The sequence below is a fragment of the Danio rerio genome, chromosome 17, assembly GCF_049306965.1.
Source record: "Danio rerio strain Tuebingen ecotype United States chromosome 17, GRCz12tu, whole genome shotgun sequence".
Classification (NCBI taxonomy): domain Eukaryota; kingdom Metazoa; phylum Chordata; class Actinopteri; order Cypriniformes; family Danionidae; genus Danio; species Danio rerio.
In genome coordinates this window covers 924,705-945,000 of record NC_133192.1, presented here as the reverse complement: position 1 = coordinate 945,000, position 20,296 = coordinate 924,705, and the positions used below count along the sequence as shown (strand labels likewise).

General features: G+C 38.1%; 1 protein-coding gene across 11 annotated transcripts in view; it reads left to right on the top strand.

The window, feature by feature from the left end:
• LOC101884734 (ryanodine receptor 3-like) overlaps positions 1-20,296 on the top strand; it is a 275,348-nt gene that overhangs the window by 206,111 nt on the left and 48,941 nt on the right. For 4 of the 11 annotated variants that reach the window (XM_073927941.1, XM_073927937.1, XM_073927939.1 and 1 more), the window contains 6 exons: positions 3,623-3,637; positions 6,373-6,543; positions 6,741-6,800; positions 8,331-8,465; positions 8,608-8,720; positions 19,097-19,193. In XM_073927941.1, coding sequence (XP_073784042.1) covers positions 3,623-3,637; positions 6,373-6,543; positions 6,741-6,800; positions 8,331-8,465; positions 8,608-8,720; positions 19,097-19,193 — 591 coding nt within the window. Of the gene's footprint in view, positions 1-3,622; positions 3,753-6,372; positions 6,544-6,740; positions 6,801-8,330; positions 8,466-8,607; positions 8,721-19,096; positions 19,194-20,296 lie in introns of all 11 variants that reach the window. The other 7 variants (XM_073927942.1, XM_073927940.1, XM_073927938.1 and 4 more) reach the window with 4 other exon arrangements.

Sequence of the window (20,296 nt, the reverse complement as noted above, 5' to 3'; positions counted from 1 at the left end):
TACTATAGCTGCTGTGTTACCATAGCAACTGTAGAATCACTATGGCAGAACAAATACCATAGTTGTTGAGTTACCATTGCAACTGTGGAATCACCACAGCAGATCAATAACCATGGTTATGTTACCATAGAAACTATAGAATTACCAAATAGCAATAAATACTTTAGGGGTGAAGTTACTATGGTAACTGTAGAACCACCACAACAGATCAATTACTATAGCTGTTGTGTTACCATAGCAACTGTAGAATCACCACAACAGATCGATTACTATAGGTGCTGTTACCATAGCAACTGTAGAATCACAACAACAGATCGATTACTATAGCTGTTGTGTTACCATAGCAACTGTAGAATCACCACAACAGATTGATTACTATAGGTGCTGTTACCATAGCAACTGTCGAATCACCACAACAGATCAATTACTATAGTTGTTGTGTTACCATAGCAACTGTAGAATCATCACAACAGATTAAGTCAAATATTGTACTGTAGTATTGATCAATAACATACAGTATTTACTATAAATTAACTATAGTATTATTTTCAAGACTTTTATAATATCCCGAATGTTTCTGTTTCAATAAATGCTGTTCTTTTGAGCTTTCTATACTACTATACTATATTTATATATATATATATAAACAAGCAAATTATTGCACAACAGTTTTCAGCATTGATATAAATCAGAAGTGTTTTGGCTGTATAGTGAGTTACAGAGTAATGGGTTACTGTAATTAAATGACTTCTTCATCGAAAAGGTTTGTTTAATAAATATACGTTTAATTATGGTTGCTTATAATGTACTTGTCTTCAATACTGTAAATAATTTCAACCAATCTGTATAAATCAGTTCAGAGAAGCAGAGGAATTGTGCAGTTTTATGCTATGCAAATATATTTTGAAGAATAATTATGTTTTTCAATTAAAAAGGTTTAATTTACCAGACAATTACACACAGAAAACTACCATCACATCACAAACTAATCACTAACATCACACACAGACTCCCTGAGCTCATGCTAATATCCTTCACTCCCTCATCACGGTTAGGTTTGTTTTCACAGGAGAACAAATGTCAGATCATTAATAATGAACAAATGCATATGAAGCTATATCTACAGCAAATGTATAGCTTTACGTCACACATTAATAACCAAATACATTCAATTACTCTCACAGGAAATAGAAAGGATTACTCAGAAACTCAGCGGAGTTTATTTAACCCGCATAACACATTCAGAAACTGTGCTTGTTGTGTTTTGAAGAATTACGTTTTATAACCAAACTGTGATGTCGAGTATTTTGGTGCTGAATTTATTTAAATTGCTGTATTATTTCAGCATTATTGTTATTAGTATTGACCACATTTAGATGAAAGGAAATTTTCATAATATATTTTATAACTCATGATTGCTTAAAAACTGTCCACATTTATGAAAACTGCGCTGATTTTCAACACAATCATTGAAATAATGTCATTGTAGCTTTGAGTAGTTTTAAACTGAATTAAATAATTATGTTAAGAGCATTTTGATTGGTAGATCAAGCTTACTGCTAAACATAACCTCTTCCAAATTATTTTTACCTTAACCTTCCAGGAATAAAATAAATAGTAGTAATTATACATGAATGTACAGTCTAGCCTGAAATTATTCATACCCGTATGGGTATACACTCACCGGCCACTTTATTAGGTACACCTGTCCAACAGCTTGTTAACGCAAATGTCTAATCAGCCAATCACATGGCAGCAGCTCACTGCATTTAGGCATGTAGACATGGTCAAGACAATCTGCTGTAGTTCAGAGTGAGCATCAGAATGGGGAAGAAAGGGGATTTAAGAGACTCTGAACGTGGCATGGTTGTTGCTGCCAGTCGGGCTGATCTGAGTATTTCAGAAACTGCTGATCTACTGGGATTTTCACGCACAACCATCTCTAGGGTTTACAGAGAATGCTCCGACAAAGAGGAAATATCCAGTGAGCGGCAGTTCCGTGGGCGCAAATGCCTTGTTGATGAGGCCAGAGGTCAGAGGAGAATGGCCAGACTGGTTCCAGCTGATAGAAAGGCAACAGTAACTCAAATAAGCACTCGTTACAACCGAGCTCTGCAGAAGAGCATCTCTGAACACACAACACGGCCAACCTTGAGGCGGATGGGCTACAGCAGCAGAAGAGCACACCGGGTGCCGCTCCTGTCAGCTAAGAACAGGAAACTGAGGCTACAATTCACACAGACTCACCAAAACTGGACAATAGAAGATTGGAGAAACGTTGCTGCTCTGATGAGTCTCCATTTCTGCTGACACATTCGGATGCTCGGCTCAGACAACATGAAAGCATGAATCATCCTGCCTTGTATCAGCGGTTCAGGCTGGTGGTGGTGGTGTAATGGTGTGGGGGAGATTTTCTTTGGGTCCATTAGTACCAATTGAGCATCAACGCCACAGCCTACCTGAGTATTGCTGCTGACCATGTCCATCCCTTTATGAGCACAGTGTCTCCATCTTCTGATGGCTACTTCCAGCAGGATAACGCAGCATGTCATAAAGCTCAATCATCTCAGACTGGTTTCTTGAACATGACGATGAGTTCACTGTACTCAAATGGCCTCCACAGTCACCAGAGCTCAATCCAATAGAGCAGCTTTGGGATGTGGTGGAGCGGGAGATTGGCATCATGGATGTGCAGCCAACAAATCTGCAGCAACTGTGTGATGCTATCATGACAATATGGAGCAAAATCTCTGAGCAATATTTCCAGCAGCTTGTTGAATCTATGAAGGATTAAGGCAGATCCGAAGGCAAAAGGGGTCCAACCCGGTACTAGCAAGGTGTACCTAATAAAGTGGCCAGCAAGTGTATGTAACTTACAGATATAAAGTCTAGATATAAACATATTTGTGTAAAAAACTAAATTAAGCGTAATTCAGCTTTATTTGTACAGCGCTTTTGCAATGCAAATTTTGTGAAAGCAGCTTCACATAGAAGATTATAGTCAATTGAAACAAGTTCAGTTCAGTGTGGTTTAATATTCACTGCTGAGAGTCCAAACACTGAAGAGCAAATCCATCCATGCGCAGCTCCACAAGTTCTGAACCATGCAAGCCAGTGGTGATTATTAGTGGGACAATATTAAATATGAATGAGTTTCACACTGTTCTGACTCCATATCAATAGGTGATATGTGTATACATTATTATAAACAGAATTTAGCCCAAATGACTGCAGTTTGACCACACTAAAATTATATAAGATGTGCAAAATAAATAAATTAATGCCCAATGACTTGCTTAATTATCCTAGTTAAGGTTTAGCAAAAACATGGCAAAGAGGAAAGAAATCAGTTATTAGAAATGAGTTATTATGTTTAAGAATGTTAAACCATTAAACATTTAAGATTGAACAGGAGGTTAAATACTCTTGTCTAAGCTATAATAGTGTAATACATGTAATGGAGTTGACAGCAGACTGAATGTGTTGTGTGGGTCATTCTCTCAGATATGAAGGCGTTTTGTCTGCTTCAGTAATAAAGTGTGTGTGTTTTTCTGCTTGTGTTTCCTGTGTGAGTGTATTTCTCTAATCTCCAGTGCTTGTTTTGTCTCTCCTTCATTCACAGTCATTCCTCCTTAAGGTACAGTGAGTGCATGCGCTGTGAATCCTCCATGGCGTCTGTCTCTGTCTGTGTCAGGATCAGCCAGAATGATGCTCTTCCACATCTGCATGACTTCACTCATAATGCTCTAGATGTACAGTACAGTTATATATGTGTGTGTGTGTGTGTGTGTGTGTGTGTGTGTGTGTGTGTGTGTTGCATTTTATTATGTGCATTTTAAGCTTTCTGAATTGTTTCGAGTGTTTTCTTAGCTCCTCTGAGATCATTTCCAGACACTGTTGTCTTATAGAAGTCTTGAAGTAGTGCACTTTTAATTGACTGCTGTTCCCTGAAGTATATTTGTAATGCAGTCAAGATTTTATCATGTAAACCCATCATAATGCAGCTCTTTTCTGTGTTGTATGCGAGTCTTATCATCAGAATGCTCGGTTTGAGTGGGCGTGGCCAACTGTAGACTCTAAAGTATATGCCCACTGCTGGGATTGGCTGATAGTTTTGCATTTTAACAGAGCTATTCAGGCAGTGCAGTAGAAGTGGGCATCGATCTTCAGTGGAGGCGGAGCTTATTCTCTCTATTACATCATAGAGTGGAACATTCCAGAAGCTGTGGTTTAGTCTGCAATACTAGCTGATGTTAGAGAAACTCAAAGGGTGCAGGTTTGTAGAGCACTACAAGCACTAAAATGACTGAAGGTTAAGGGAATTTAGTTTTTTAGCTCATGACCCCTTTGAAGGGATAGTTCACTCAAAACAAATTCTGAATGACGGATTGTGAGGTCAAATTCATTTTTACATGCAAAAAATTCAGACCAAAATTTGTCAGTGTGCAATGAACTTGACTCTCCCTACATATAGTCAGAACCATGTTTGAGTTTCTGTCTTTTGTTTAACACAAACATTTTATTATGTGCATTTAATTATATATTTATTTATTTATATTTATTTATTTATTTTTGCATTTATTTATTTGTTTAATCATTTATGCAATTTTTATTTATCAATGATTTATTCATTTATGCGTTAATTTGTTTATTTTGCATTTATTTATTCATTAATTCATGTATTTATTTATTTATTCATTTATGCATTAATTAATTAATTAATTTATTTATTTATTTATGCATTTATTAATTTTTTATACATTTATTTATTTATTTATTCAAGCATTTATTTATTTATGCATTTATATATTTATTTATGCATTGATTTATTTATTTATGCATTTATTTATTTATTCATGCATTTATTTACTTATTCATGCATTTATTCATTTATGCAATTATTTATTTTTTGCATTTTTATTTATTCATGCATTTATTTATTTATGCATTGATTTATTTATTCATGCATTAATTTATTTATGCATTTATTTATTTATGTATTTATTTTTTTTATTCTTGCATTTATTTATTTTTTATGCATTTATTTTTTATTCATAAATTTATTTACCTATTTATTTGTTTATGGATTTTTTTTACTAATTTTTTCATTTATTTTTTATGCATTTATTTATTTATGCATTCATTTAGTTATTTATGCATTTATTTATTTTATTAATTCACACGCTTATTTATGCATTTATTTATTTATGCATTTAATTATTTATGCATTTATTTATTTATTTATTTTATTTTTTTAGTTATGCATTTATTTCTTTGGCAATGCTCTAAACTAATGGTTCTTTAGTTAATGTATATTATTTGTTCAACTGCCCCTAATTTCTGAGATTAACATTAGGTTTGTTTAGTGTTCATGATAATGAAGATAATGATGATGACGATGATGAAGGCTGAAGCTGGTGTTGTTTTGGTGTCTTGTGTGTGTTTGGTCTTTTCTTGTGTGTCAGATGTTGTCATCACTGGTCTCTCTATGTCATTTATCAGTCCTTCTATTAAATGTTTTATAATTGATTTCTGTTTATGTTTGGAGAGACATTAGTTGCTTTACAAAGTATTTAATGGGATATTCAAATTCACTCAATCTCAGGCACTTTCAATCCTCCATGTGTTATTCTTTGTTTTTCTGAACTCTAAGTCTGTTGCTTCTTGTTTCCAGCATTCTTCAAAATATCTTGAATTTTGTTCAACAGAAGAAAGAAACTCAGACAGGTTTGGAAAAAGTGGAGGATGAGTGAACGATAACAGAAGTTTACTTTTGCGGTGTACTGTCTCTTTAAATTACATTTTATTTATAATAATTGTTTTTATTACATTTCTCAGTTGATCGTAGTGTTTCATGAGGGTTATTCTCATAAATAAGCAGTGTAGTATAGCCTCAATAGACTTTTGCTGTATTTTCCAGTGATGTTTGTCAGCAGCGCATGTGGATCAAATTAAACTGAGCTGTTGTTGGTGTGTGTGTGTGTGTCCTTCATCAAGATAAATGTGTGTGTGTGTGTGTGTGTGTCCTTCATCAAGATAAATGTGTGTGTGTATGTGTGTGTGTATACCGGTTCTGGTGGCTTACAAGGACAGAAATGTGTATCGTGTCATGAGTATGACCTAGTTTTACTCTCTTATGGTGTTTATGAGGACATGGCTTGTGTCCTTATAATTTAAAAGAGTTTAAAGTAATACCTAACGAGCTCTTTTAACATTCAAACCTGTTTGTTGGGTTGGGTTGAAGGGTAGTGGTGGGTTTAGGGGCAATATAATTTTACATTACGCCGTTAGAGAGTCCTCGTAAACCACCAAAACCAACATGTGTGTGTGTGTTATGCTTTGCTGACGTGTGTGTGTGTGTTTGTCTGTCAGTCTGGAGGTCAAGATCAGGAGCGCAAGCACAAGAAGCGGCGCGGTGATTTCTACTCCATCCAGACGTCTCTGATCGTGGCGGCGCTGAAGAAGATGCTGCCCATCGGCCTGAACATGTGCACACCTGGAGACCAGGAGCTCATCCTGCTGGCCAAGACACGATACAGCCTGGTACAGGGGTCAGGGGTCACTGCTGTGTGTGTGTGTGTGTGTGTGTGTGTGTGTGTGTGTGTGTGTGTGTGTGTGTGTGTGTGTGTGTGTGTGTGTGTGTGTGTGTGTGTGTGCGTGTGTATGTGTGTGCGTGTGTGTGTGTATGTGTGTGTGTGTGTGGTGCTTGTGTGTGTTTGATGGTTTGCTTTGCTATGTAGAAGGACACTGATGAGGAGGTGAAGGAGCACATCAGACAGAACCTGCACCTGCAGGAGAAGGTCAGTGCATTAATAAATAGACACACACACACACACACACACTACTTAACCATATTCATCCATTTACATCAATCTGCCCATCAATCTGTTCATCCAGCCAGATTTTCGCACATCCATCCCTCCATATACACATTCATTCACCCACCCACCCATCCATCCATCAATCAATCTACCTATTCTTCCATCTATTCACCCATCCATCCCTCTTTCAATCTTTCCATCATCCACCCATCCATCCACTAATACATCCATTTATCTCTTCATATACCCATTGTTCCTTCCACCCATTTTTCCATCCATCCATCTGCCAATCAATCGATCAATCCATCCATCTATCCATCCGTCCGTCTGTTCAACCTTTAACCAGTCAATCCAGCTGCCCATCAATCCATCCGCTCATTCATCCAACCACCTGCCAATCAATACACCCATCCATCCAGCTATACATCCATCCATCCACCCCACTATTCATCCACACACCCATCAATCAATCCACCTATCAATCAATCCACCCATCAATCAATCCACCCATCAATCTATCCATCCGTTCATCATTTCATCCACCCATCAAATCATCAACCTATTCATCCATCCATCCCTCCACCCATCCATCCATTCATCAGTCCATCCACCCATTTATTCATTCATCTATTCATCCATCCATTTATATGCCCATCAATCGATCCACCCATCCATTCATCCATCAATCCATTCACCCATTCATCCATCCACCCATCGATCCATCTTCCCATTAATCCATCCATCTATCCATCCATCCAGCCAGCTATTAGCCCATCCATCCACCCACCCATATGGCCATAAATCTATCCATCCATCAATCCACCTGTCCGTTCATCAGTCCATGCACCTATTCATCCATCCATATGCCCGTCCATCAATCCATCCATCCACCCATCCATTCATCTACCAATCCACCCCTCCGCCCATCCATCCATCCACCCGTCCATCCATCAATCCATCCATCTTTTCATCAATCCATCCACCCGTTCATCCATCAGCCCGTCCATCAATCCATCCATCCATTCATTTATCCATTCACCTGCCAATCCACCCATCCGCCCATCCATCCATCCATCCATTCACCCATCCATCCATTCATCCATCAATCCATCCATCTGTTCATTAATCCATCCACCCGTTCATCAATCCATCCACCCATTCATCCATCTGCCCGTCCATCCACCCATCCATTCATCTGCCAATCCACCCATCCGCCCATCCATCCATCCACCCATCCATCCATTCATCCATCAATCCATCCGCCCGTCCATCAATCCATTCATCCACCCATCCATTCATCTGCCAATCCGCCCATCCATCAATCCATCCATCCATCCATCCATCCTCCCTTACTTATTTGAACAGACTCATTTACACTTTCACACTTGCTTAGTATGCGTACACACTGTACACAAACTTAATTTAACAATCGCACACACACACACAGACACACACACACACACACACACACGCACATCAGTGCTGACCGAGCCTCTGGTGTCCCCTCAGTCTGAGGATCCAGCAGTTCAGTGGCAGCTCAACCTGTATAAAGACGTGATGGTGAAGACGGAGGAAACTCCAGATCCAGAGAGAACCATCGAGCGCATCCAGAGGATCTCAGCCGCTGTCTTCCATCTGGAGCAGGTATCAGCACCGCACATATACACATTCAGCCCACTCACAATTATTAGCCCTGTGCAGTAGTTGATTACATGAATTGAACATTTACTGTTCATCAGTTCAGTAATGTGTGTGTGTGTGTGTGTGTGTGTGTGTGTGTGTGCAGGTTGAACAGCCGTTGCGCTCTAAGAAGTGTGTTTGGCAGAAGTTGTTGTCTAAGCAGCGTAAGCGAGCTGTAGTGGCGTGTTTCAGGATGGCACCGCTGTACAACCTGCCCAGGTGACACGTCGTCTAGGCCTGTCTGTCTGTCTAGCTGTCTGTCTGTGTCTATCTGTCTGTCTGTCTAGCTGTCTGTCTCTATCTATCTGTCTGTCTCTCCATCTCTCTGTTCATCTGTCTTTCTATCTGTCTATATGCATGACTGTCTGTCTCTATCTGTCTGTCTGTCGGATCCTCCATGTCTCTGTTCATCTATATCTGTATGTCTCTCTGTCTGTCTGTTCATCTGTCTGCCTTTTCATCTGTGTCTTCATCTGTCTGTCTGCCTGTCTGTTGGTTGGTCTGTCTGTCTCTGCCTCTGTCTGTTCCTCTGTCTCTTTATCTGTCTGTCGGTATCTCCATCTGTTTATCTGTCTGTCTGTATGTTCATCTATAGTCTGTTTGTTGGTTCGTCTGTCTGTCTCTGCTTCTGTCATCTGTATTTCCATCTGTCCATCTGTCTGTCTGTCTGTCTGTCTGTCTGTTCATCTGTTTATTTATCTGTCTGCTTGGCTGTCTCTCTATCTCTCTGTCTCTTCGTCTGTCTGTCTGTCTGTCTCTCCATCTGTTCATTCGTCTGTCTGTCTGTCTTTCTGTTTGTTATTTTGTTTATCTGTCTGTCTCTCCATCTGTTCATCCATCTGTCTGTCTATCTGTCTGTATGTCTGTCTGTTCATCTGTCTATTTATCTGTCTGCTTGGCTGTCTCTCTATCTCTCTGTCTCTTCATCCGTCTGTCTGTCTGTCTGTTTGTCTGTCTGTTATTTTGTCTGTCTGTCTCTCCATCTGTTAATCCATCTGTCTGTCTGATATTTTGTCTGTCTGTCTGTCTGTATGTTCATCTCTCTGTCTCTGTCTGTTTACCTATATCTATATGTCCGCTCATCTGTCTGTCTTTCTGTCTCTCCATCTCTCTGTTCATCTGTCGATTTATCTGTCTGTCTGGTTGGCTGTCTCTCTATCTTTCTGTCTGTTCATCTCTCCATTTCTCTCAATCTGTCTCTTCATCTAACTATCAATCTGTCTGTCTGTCTTTCTGTCTTTCCATCTCTCTCTCCATCTCTTCATCTGTCTCTCTGTTTCTCCATCTGTTTGTTTTTCATATCTCTGTTTGTTCATCTGGCTGTTTGTCAATCTGTCTCTCTGTCTGCCTGTCTTTCTGTTTGTACATCTTTTCATATGTCTGTCTGTTTGTCCCCGTTTCTTTTTGTCTCTCCATATTTCTCTCAGTTGCATGATCTCTCTGTCTCACTGTCTGTCTCTCCATCTGCTCATCTGTCCATCTGTCTGTCTGTCTGTCTGTCTTTGTTTCCCTTTCTGTCTATCTCTAAATCTGTCTCTCTGTTTGTTCATCTCTCCATCTGTCTGTCATACAATCTCATCTATCTATCTATCTATCTATCTATCTATCTATCTATCTATCTATCTATCTATCTATCTATCTATCTATCTATCTATCTATCTATCTATCTATCTATCTATCTATCTATCTATCTACCTATCTACCTGTCTGCCTGTCTGTCTGTCTGTCTGTCTGTTGATCCCTGTCTGTTCATCTGTGTGTTTGTCCGTCTGTCTCTGTCTGTTAATCGTCCATCTCTCGTCTGTCTGTCTGTCTGTCTGTCTGTCTATCTCTCTGTCTGACTGTCCATTTGTCTTTCTGTCTGTCCATCTGTCCATCTGTGTCATAGTACTCGTCTGGTCTGAATACCATGGTATTAAGATGTGTTTTGTGACTCTAAATACAGCAGTGTTCTGATCTTGTTAGGATGCATTGTACTGAACTGCTTTCATATGGTGGAGTACAGCAGCTCTTTACTGTTAGCCAAACACATGATGATCCTTATGCTCTGTGTCATGAGAAACAGAGCACGAAAACAAGATATTCAGACTTCACGTCACTGACTAAAACACCGATTATTGTGCATATTGTCAATGTTGTCCACCGTCTTTTTTTTTTTTGGTTTACTCTCCCATTTGTTAGTAAGCTGTTTAACATGAGTTTGTTCAATAGTACTCAATAATATGGATGTAGAGTGTAACAACGAGATGAAACCCAACACAATTGCTTAAAACATACACATTAATACCTGGTGGAAACAGGGCCTGTGATGCGGGATTCTGAGACCCAAACCATGAGCGGATCTTTGGCAGATTATGTTTGTATGTGTGTTGTGTGTTTGTGTGTGTTTGTGCAATATATGTAAATGACTCATTCCAGAAGTGCAGGTAAATTTCAACCATTTTCTATTAATCTTTTTTAAATTGCAATGATATACAACAAACGTATATTGTACAGAAAACTGAATCAGTAAACAAGATAATCAAAATGCTTACATGTGATGGGGAACATTTGATTCTTTTACTAAATGTTCAACTTATTGTTAAACTTTTTAAACTGTAGCAGAGTTGACAATTACAGAGTTGGCGGTAATAACACAGTTGAAGATAATAACTGAGTTGATTATAATAGGGTTGATTGTAACAGTGTTGACGGTAATAGAATTGACCACATGTTTTGATGGTAACAGAGTTGACGATAATAACAGTTGATGATAACAGAGTTGATGATAACAGAGTTGACGACCATAACAGGGTTGACGACTGTAACAGAGTTGACGATAACAGAGTTGAAGATAACAGAGTTGACAATAACAGAGTTGACAATAACAGAGTTGACAATAACAGAGTTGACGACTGTAACAGAGTTGACGATAACAGAGTTGACGACTGTAACAGAGTTGACGATAACAGAGTTGACGATAACAGAGTTGATGATAACAGAGTTGACAATAACAGAGTTGACGACTGTAACAGAGTTGACAATAACAGAGTTGACGACTGTAACAGAGTTGACGATAACAGAGTTGACGATAACAGAGTTGATGATAACAGAGTTGACTATAACAGAGTTGACGATAACAGAGTTGATGATAACAGAGTTGACGACTGTAACAGAGTTGACGATAACAGAGTTGAAGATAACAGAGTTGACAATAACAAAGTTGACAAGAACAGAGTTGACGAGTACAGAGTTGACGAGAACAGAGTTGATGATAACAGAGTTGACGACTGTAACAGAGTTGACGATAACAGAGTGGACGACTGTAACAGAGTTGACGATAACAGAGTGGACGACTGTAACAGAGTTGACGATAACAGAGTTGACGACTGTAACAGAGTTGACGATAACAGACTTGACGACTGTAACAGAGTTGACGATAACAGAGTTGAAGATAACAGAGTTGACAATAACAGAGTTGACGACTGTAAAAGAGTTGACGACTGTAACAGAGTTGACGAGAACAGAGTTGACGAGAACAGAGTTGACGAGAACAGAGTTGACGATAACAGAGTTGACGATAACAGAGTTGATGATAACAGAGTTGATGATAACAGAGTTGACGATAACAGAGTTGATGATAACAGAGTTGATGATAACAGAGTTGACGATAACAGAGTTGATGATAACAGAGTTGATGATAACAGAATTGACGATAACAGAGTTGACGACTGTAACAGAGTTGACGATAACAGAGTTGACGAGAACAGAGTTGACGAGAACAGAGTTGACAATAACAAAGTTGACGAGAACAGAGTTGACGAGAACAGAGTTGATGATAACAGAGTTGATGACTGTAACAGAGTTGACGATAACAGAGAGGACGACTGTAACAGAGTTGACGATAACAGAGTTGACGATAACAAAGTTAACGAGAACAGAGTTGACGAGAACAGAGTTGACGACTGTAACAGAGTTGACGATAACAAAGTTCACGATAACAGAGTGGACGACTGTAACAGAGTTGACGATAACAAAGTTGACGAGAACAGAGTTGACGACTGTAACAGAGTTGACGATAACAAAGTTCACGATAACAGAGTTGACGACTGTAACAGAGTTGACGATAACAGAGTTGACGATAACAGAGTTGACGATAACAGAGTTGACGACTGTAACAGAGTTGACGACTGTAACAGAGTTGACGATAACAGAGTTGATGATAACAGAGTTGATGATAACAGAATTGACGATAACAGAGTTGACGACTGTAACAGAGTTGACGATAACAGAGTTGACGATAACAGAGTTGACGATAACAGAGTTGACAATAACAAAGTTGACGAGAACAGAGTTGACGAGAACAGAGTTGATGATAACAGAGTTGATGACTGTAACAGAGTTGACGATAACAGAGAGGACGACTGTAACAGAGTTGACGATAACAGAGTTGACGATAACAAAGTTAACGAGAACAGAGTTGACGAGAACAGAGTTGACGACTGTAACAGAGTTGACGATAACAAAGTTCACGATAACAGAGTGGACGACTGTAACAGAGTTGACGATAACAAAGTTGACGAGAACAGAGTTGACGACTGTAACAGAGTTGACGATAACAGAGTTGACGATAACAGAGTTGACGATAACAGAGTTGACGACTGTAACAGAGTTGACGACTGTAACAGAGTTGACGATAACAGAGTGGACGACTGTAACAGAGTTGACGATAACAGAATTGACGATAACAGAGTTGACGACTGTAACAGAGTTGACGATAACAGAGTTGACGATAACAGAGTTGACGACTGTAACAGAGTTGACGATAACAGAGTTGACGACTGTAACAGAGTTGACGATAACAGAGTGGACGACTGTAACAGAGTTGACGATAACAAAGTTGACGAGAACAGAGTTGACGAGAACAGAGTTGACGAGAACAGAGTTGACGACTGTAACAGAGTTGACGACTGTAACAGAGTTGACGACTGTAACAGAGTTGACGATAACAGAGTGGACGACTGTAACAGAGTTGACGATAACAGAGTTGACGATAGCAGAGTTGACGATAGCAGAGTTGACGATAACAGAGTTGATGATAACAGAATTGACGATAACAGAGTTGACGACTGTAACAGAGTTGACGATAACAGAATTGACGATAACAGAGTTGACGACTGTAACAGAGTTGACGATAACAGAGTTGACGATAACAGAGTTGACGACTGTAACAGAGTTGACGATAACAGAGTTGACGATAACAGAGTTGACAATAACAAAGTTGACGAGAACAGAGTTGACGAGAACAGAGTTGACGAGAACAGAGTTGACGACTGTAACAGAGTTGACGACTGTAACAGAGTTGACGACTGTAACAGAGTTGACGATAACAGAGAGGACGACTGTAACAGAGTTGACGATAACAGAGTTGACGATAACAAAGTTAACGAGAACAGAGTTGACGAGAACAGAGTTGACGACTGTAACAGAGTTGACGTTAACAAAGTTCACGATAACAGAGTGGACGACTGTAACAGAGTTGACGATAACAAAGTTGACGAGAACAGAGTTGACGACTGTAACAGAGTTGACGATAACAAAGTTCACGATAACAGAGTTGACGACTGTAACAGAGTTGACGATAACAGAGTTGACGATAACAGAGTTGACGATAACAGAGTTGACGACTGTAACAGAGTTGACGATAACAAAGTTGACGAGAACAGAGTTGACGAGAACAGAGTTGACGAGAACAGAGTTGACGAGAACAGAGTTGACGACTGTAACAGAGTTGACGACTGTAACAGAGTTGACGACTGTAACAGAGTTGACGATAACAGAGTGGACGACTGTAACAGAGTTGACGATAACAGAGTTGACGATAGCAGAGTTGACGATAGCAGAGTTGACGATAACAGAGTTGATGATAACAGAATTGACGATAACAGAGTTGACGACTGTAACAGAGTTGACGATAACAGAATTGACGATAACAGAGTTGACGACTGTAACAGAGTTGACGATAACAGAGTTGACGATAACAGAGTTGACGACTGTAACAGAGTTGACGATAACAGAGTTGACGACTGTAACAGAGTTGACGATAACAGAGTGGACGACTGTAACAGAGTTGACGATAACAAAGTTGACGAGAACAGAGTTGACGAGAACAGAGTTGACGAGAACAGAGTTGACGAGAACAGAGTTGACGACTGTAACAGAGTTGACGACTGTAACAGAGTTGACGATAACAGAGTGGACGACTGTAACAGAGTTGACGATAACAGAGTTGATGATAACAGAATTGACGATAACAGAGTTGACGACTGTAACAGAGTTGACGATAACAGAATTGACGATAACAGAGTTGACGACTGTAACAGAGTTGACGATAACAGAGTTGACGATAACAGAGTTGACGACTGTAACAGAGTTGACGATAACAGAGTTGACGATAACAGAGTGGACGACTGTAACAGAGTTGACGATAACAGAGTGGACGACTGTAACAGAGTTGACGATAACAGAGTTGACGATAACAGAGTTGACAATAACAAAGTTGACGAGAAAAGAGTTGACGAGAACAGAGTTGACGAGAACAGAGTTGACGATAACAGAGTGGACGACTGTAACAGAGTTGACGATAACAGAGTGGCCGACTGTAACAGAGTTGACGAGAACAGAGTTGACGAGAACAGAGTTGACGATAACAGAGTTGACGATAACAGAGTTGACGATAACAGAGTGGACGACTGTAACAGAGTTGACGATAACAGAGTGGACGACTGTAACAGAGTTGACGATAACAGAGTTGACAAGAACAGAGTTGACGAGAACAGAGTTGACGAGAACAGAGTTGACGAGAACAGAGTTGACGAGAACAGAGTTGATGATAACAGAGTTGACGACTGTAACAGAGTTGACGATAACAGAGTGGACAACTGTAACAGAGTTGACGATAACAGAGTTGACGATAACAAAGTTAACGAGAACAGAGTTGACGAGAACAGAGTTGACGACTGTAACAGAGTTGACGATAACAAAGTTCACGATAACAGAGTTGACGAGAACAGAGTTGACGACTGTAACAGAGTTGACGATAACAGAGTTGATGATAACAGAGTTGACGACTGTAACAGAGTTGACGATAACAGAGTGGACGACTGTTACAGAGTTGACGATAACATAGTTGACGACTGTAACAGAGTTGACGATAACAGAGTTGACGATAACAGAGTTGACGATAACAGAGTTGACGATAACAGAGTTGACGACTGTAACAGAGTTGACGATAACAGAGTTGACGATAACAGAGTGGACGACTGTAACAGAGTTGACGATAACAGAGTTGACGATAACAGAGTTGACGATAACAGAGTGGACGACTGTAACAGAGTTGACGATAACAGAGTTGACTATAACAAAGTTGACGAGAACAGAGTTGACAATAACATAGTTGACGACTGTAACAGAGTTGACGATAACAGAGTTGACGATAACAGAGTTGACGATAACAGAGTTGACGACTGTAACAGAGTTGACGATAACAGAGTTGACGATAACAGAGTTGACGATAACAGAGTGGACGACTGTAACAGAGTTGACGATAACAGAGTTGACGATAACAGAGTTGACGATAACAGAGTGGACGACTGTAACAGAGTTGACGATAACAGAGTTGACGATAACAGAGTTGACGATAACAGAGTGGACGACTGTAACAGAGTTGACGATAACAGAGTTGACAATAACAAAGTTGACGAGAACAGAGTTGACGAGAACAGAGTTGACGAGAACAGAGTTGACGAGAACAGAGTTGACGACTGTAACAGAGTTGACGATAACAGAGTGGACGACTGTAACAGAGTTGACGAGAACAGAGTTGACGAGAACAGAGTTGACGAGAACAGAGTTGACGAGAACAGAGTTGACGATAACAGAGTTGACGATAACAGAGTTGACGATAACAAAGTTGACGACTGTAACAGAGTTGACGAGAACAGAGTTGACGATAACAGAGTTGACAATAACAGAGTGGACGATTGTAACAGAGTTGACGATAACAGAGTTGACGATAACAAAGTTGACGAGAACAGAAATGACGATAACAGAGTTGACAAGAACAGAGTTGAGGATAACAGAGTTGACGACCGTAACAGAGTTGACGGTAATAGTGTTGACGGTAACTGAGTTGATGGTGCCAGAGGTGACAATAGCTGAGTTGATGATAACAGAGTTGACCACCTTAACAGAGGTTACTGTAACTGAGTTGATGGTAATAGTGGTGACGATGGCAAAGTTGACGGTAACCAAGTTGACGGTACCAGAGGTGACGTGGCAAAGTTGTCGGAAACAGAGTTGACGGTAACAGGTGACTGTAACCAAGTTGACGGTACCAGAGGTGACTGTAACCGAGTTGACGGTACCAGAGGTGACTGTAACCGAGTTGACGGTACCAGAGGTGACTGTAACCGAGTTGACGGTACCAGAGGTAACGGTGGCAAAGTTATATATATATACTTTAAAACAGTTTCATCAACATTTTTGTTCATGAAAAAAATACGATTATCTTGGAGACACAGAATGTACCTGCAGTTCTGGAATCACGCGTGTGTTTATATAGCATATTAAATGTGCTGTTTAATTATTGTGCTATTTGATTTAGGTAAAGCATTGTGATGTTGTTTTCTCTGTCTTTATTATTTCTTGTGTTTTCTTCCTCTCCACATCACGTCACTGTTCTCAGGCACAAAATTAACAATTACTTCCTGAATTCCTACCGTCACTTTTGGCTGGGCAGAATTCATGAGCGTTGCGACTCTGACAGTCTGCTGGCTGTGCTAACGGTAACGTAACGCTCAGACAACGCTTGCTCTGCTCTCGAATCCCCCCTGTTTCTGAGCCATGGTTTGGACGGTAACACACTAGCTAGCTAACTAACTAGCTATCTATCTGACGGGTTATCTGAGATGCTCAAGTTTGAAGACGCTCAAAACTCAAAACCTTTATTGTGGACTTACATTGTTGATCTGCTAACTCCCTTTCAGTAATTCGTAATTCGTTTGTTTATTTGTTCATGAACTTCATTCATTTATTTTCTTGTTAATCTTTATTTCATATATTTATACATTTTTATTTTTTATATATTTATGTATTTATATATTTATTAATTTAAATGCATTTAATTTATTGATATTAAATTATTAGTTCATTTATTATTTTTTAAATAAGTAAATTTGACTATTAATTTTATTCTATTTATTTCAAAATTTTTATTTAATTAATAATTTATTTGTATTTATTCAATCATTTATTTGACTTTTTAATACAGTTGTTTCTCCATTCATTTTCCTGATTCATTTATTTATTTTTTTCACATTTATTTCTTTTTATTTAATTTACTTATTGATTTTATTTTTTATTAATTCCTTTTATTTGATTTATTTTTTCATTAACTTATTCCTTCTCTAATTTTATTAATTCAGTCGTTCATTTATTTATTTTTATTTATTTGTTTGTTTTTATTTATTTATGTATTACATTTTTTGTCTACATTTTTATTTTTATTCATTTATTTTATTCATGTATTCCTTCATTAATTTTATTATTTCATGTATTAATTAATTTATATTTTATTTAATTTATTTAATTTAATTTATTTTTATTTTTGGTATATTTATTTATTTTTATTTAATTATGTTATTTTATTTATCTGTTGCTTCATTTGTTCATTCTTTTCTTAAAATTAATTCATTCATAATACATATATGTATTTTTTGTAAACAATAATTTTATTTATTTATTTACTTATTGTTTATTTATATTTCATTTATTCATTTTATTTTTGTATATTTATGTATTTAAATATTTTTATTAATTTAAATTTTATTAATTCATTAATATTAATTTAATATTTAATTATTTTTTATTTACTAAGTAAATTCACCTATAATTTTTATTTATTCATTTATTTGTATTTATTATTTACTTTATTATTTACTTTATGGTATTTAATTCGTTTCTCATATTTTTCTTTCATTAATTTCACTCATTTATTTATTTACATATTTACTAATTTAATTTTATTTAATTTACTTATTATTTTTATTATGTATGTGTGTATTTATTTGTATTTATTAACAATTTTTTTGTTAAATTATCCCTTCATCAATTTTATTTATGTAAAATAAATATTACAAAATATGTTTGTATTTATTTATCTATTAATTTATATTTATTTAACTATATATAAATATATATATATATATATATATATATATATATATATATATATATATATATATATATATATATATATATATATATATTTAATTATTTAATAAAGTTATTTTATTTATGTTTATTCATTTGTTCATTCTTTTCTTAAAATTTATTGATTCATTATATTTATTTGTTTATTTATTTATTATATTTTCTGCTTCATAAAAATAAATGAGTGAAAAATAAAAACATTTTAACTATGCAGACCTTACAAGATGACCAGTCAGATTAACTAACTAACAAACTGACCAACTAACTAACCCTCCAGCACTTCCTATTTCCCAGCCTGACCCCGGTAACCGGTTGCTATGCTAACCCTGTCTGCTCTCTCCCAGGCATCGCTGTATTAACCTGTTCCTCACCGGTTACCAGCGGCTCTGGATAGAGGCAGAGATGTACTCGTTTGAGGAGAATCTAGTGCAGGATCTGGCCGTAAGTAACATTACAGCAGGACGAGCCGCTGGTTTCCACTCCAGACCCTGAACAACACTGCAATACAATATCTGTTAATGAACGGTTTACGTATTACGAGTCAAAATTAAGTGGGTTTTTAATTCAGTGAGGGCACCCACTTCACCTCTTTTTCCAGATTTAATATCAGTCTTTTGCGTCTCCAGAATGTGTCTGTAGAGTTTCAGCTTAAACACCCGTCAGATTATTGATCAGAGGTTTCAGAATGTTGAATTTGCAGCTCTGAGCATCATGTAGCTGTTTTGTGGTCTGTGCCTTTAATGCTGGTTCCCCCCGCCCACCGTTCCCCCGTGCCTGTCAGAGTGTGCCTCAATCTAGATCTCAATGTTAATCAAAGATAAACAGCACAGTAACAGACATCAGTGACGCAACGTCTCTGAGAAAAACTACAGTAAGAACTTTCCCAATGATTATTTTATGTATTTGTTGTGGAGTTAATTCAAGCCTTTCTGCAACGATGAGTCTCACATAATGACATTACAAAGTTCACACACACACACACACACACACATCGTGCGTGCTTAACTTTGCTCTGTTTTGCACAGCAAATGTGACAGGATACAGGTTAATCTCCACTGCTATATGGACATCCGTTATATTAATGTACAAAATAAACCTGATTTAACGTCCACAAACCGGGATTGAAGCGTCTTCTTTTATAATGCCCCATTCACAAGGGGCGTCAGCGTCAATGCTTCCCATTCACTTTGAATGGGTGACGTCAAGCGTTGCTGAACTGCATTGTGGATCCGTCAGCGCCGCTTCAGAGGTGTTGCTTGCTGCAGAAGTTGGGACTAGCTCAACTTTTCAAGCGCCGACGGAAGCATCAGCCAATCAGATCGCTGAATGCAAATACACCAGCTAGACAGTGGCCTATTGCTGACTAATTTCACTGGCTGACGCTGCTATGACGATCTCTTCAGCCCCAACGTCAGACACGCCTTCAGTCAAGCGTTGACGCTGAAGCCCCATGTGAATGGGACGTGACTGTTCTGACATGTGCTGGGCTAATGAAGTAAAACTAAAATAAATCACTGTAATGCATTATACACATGCACTGTTTT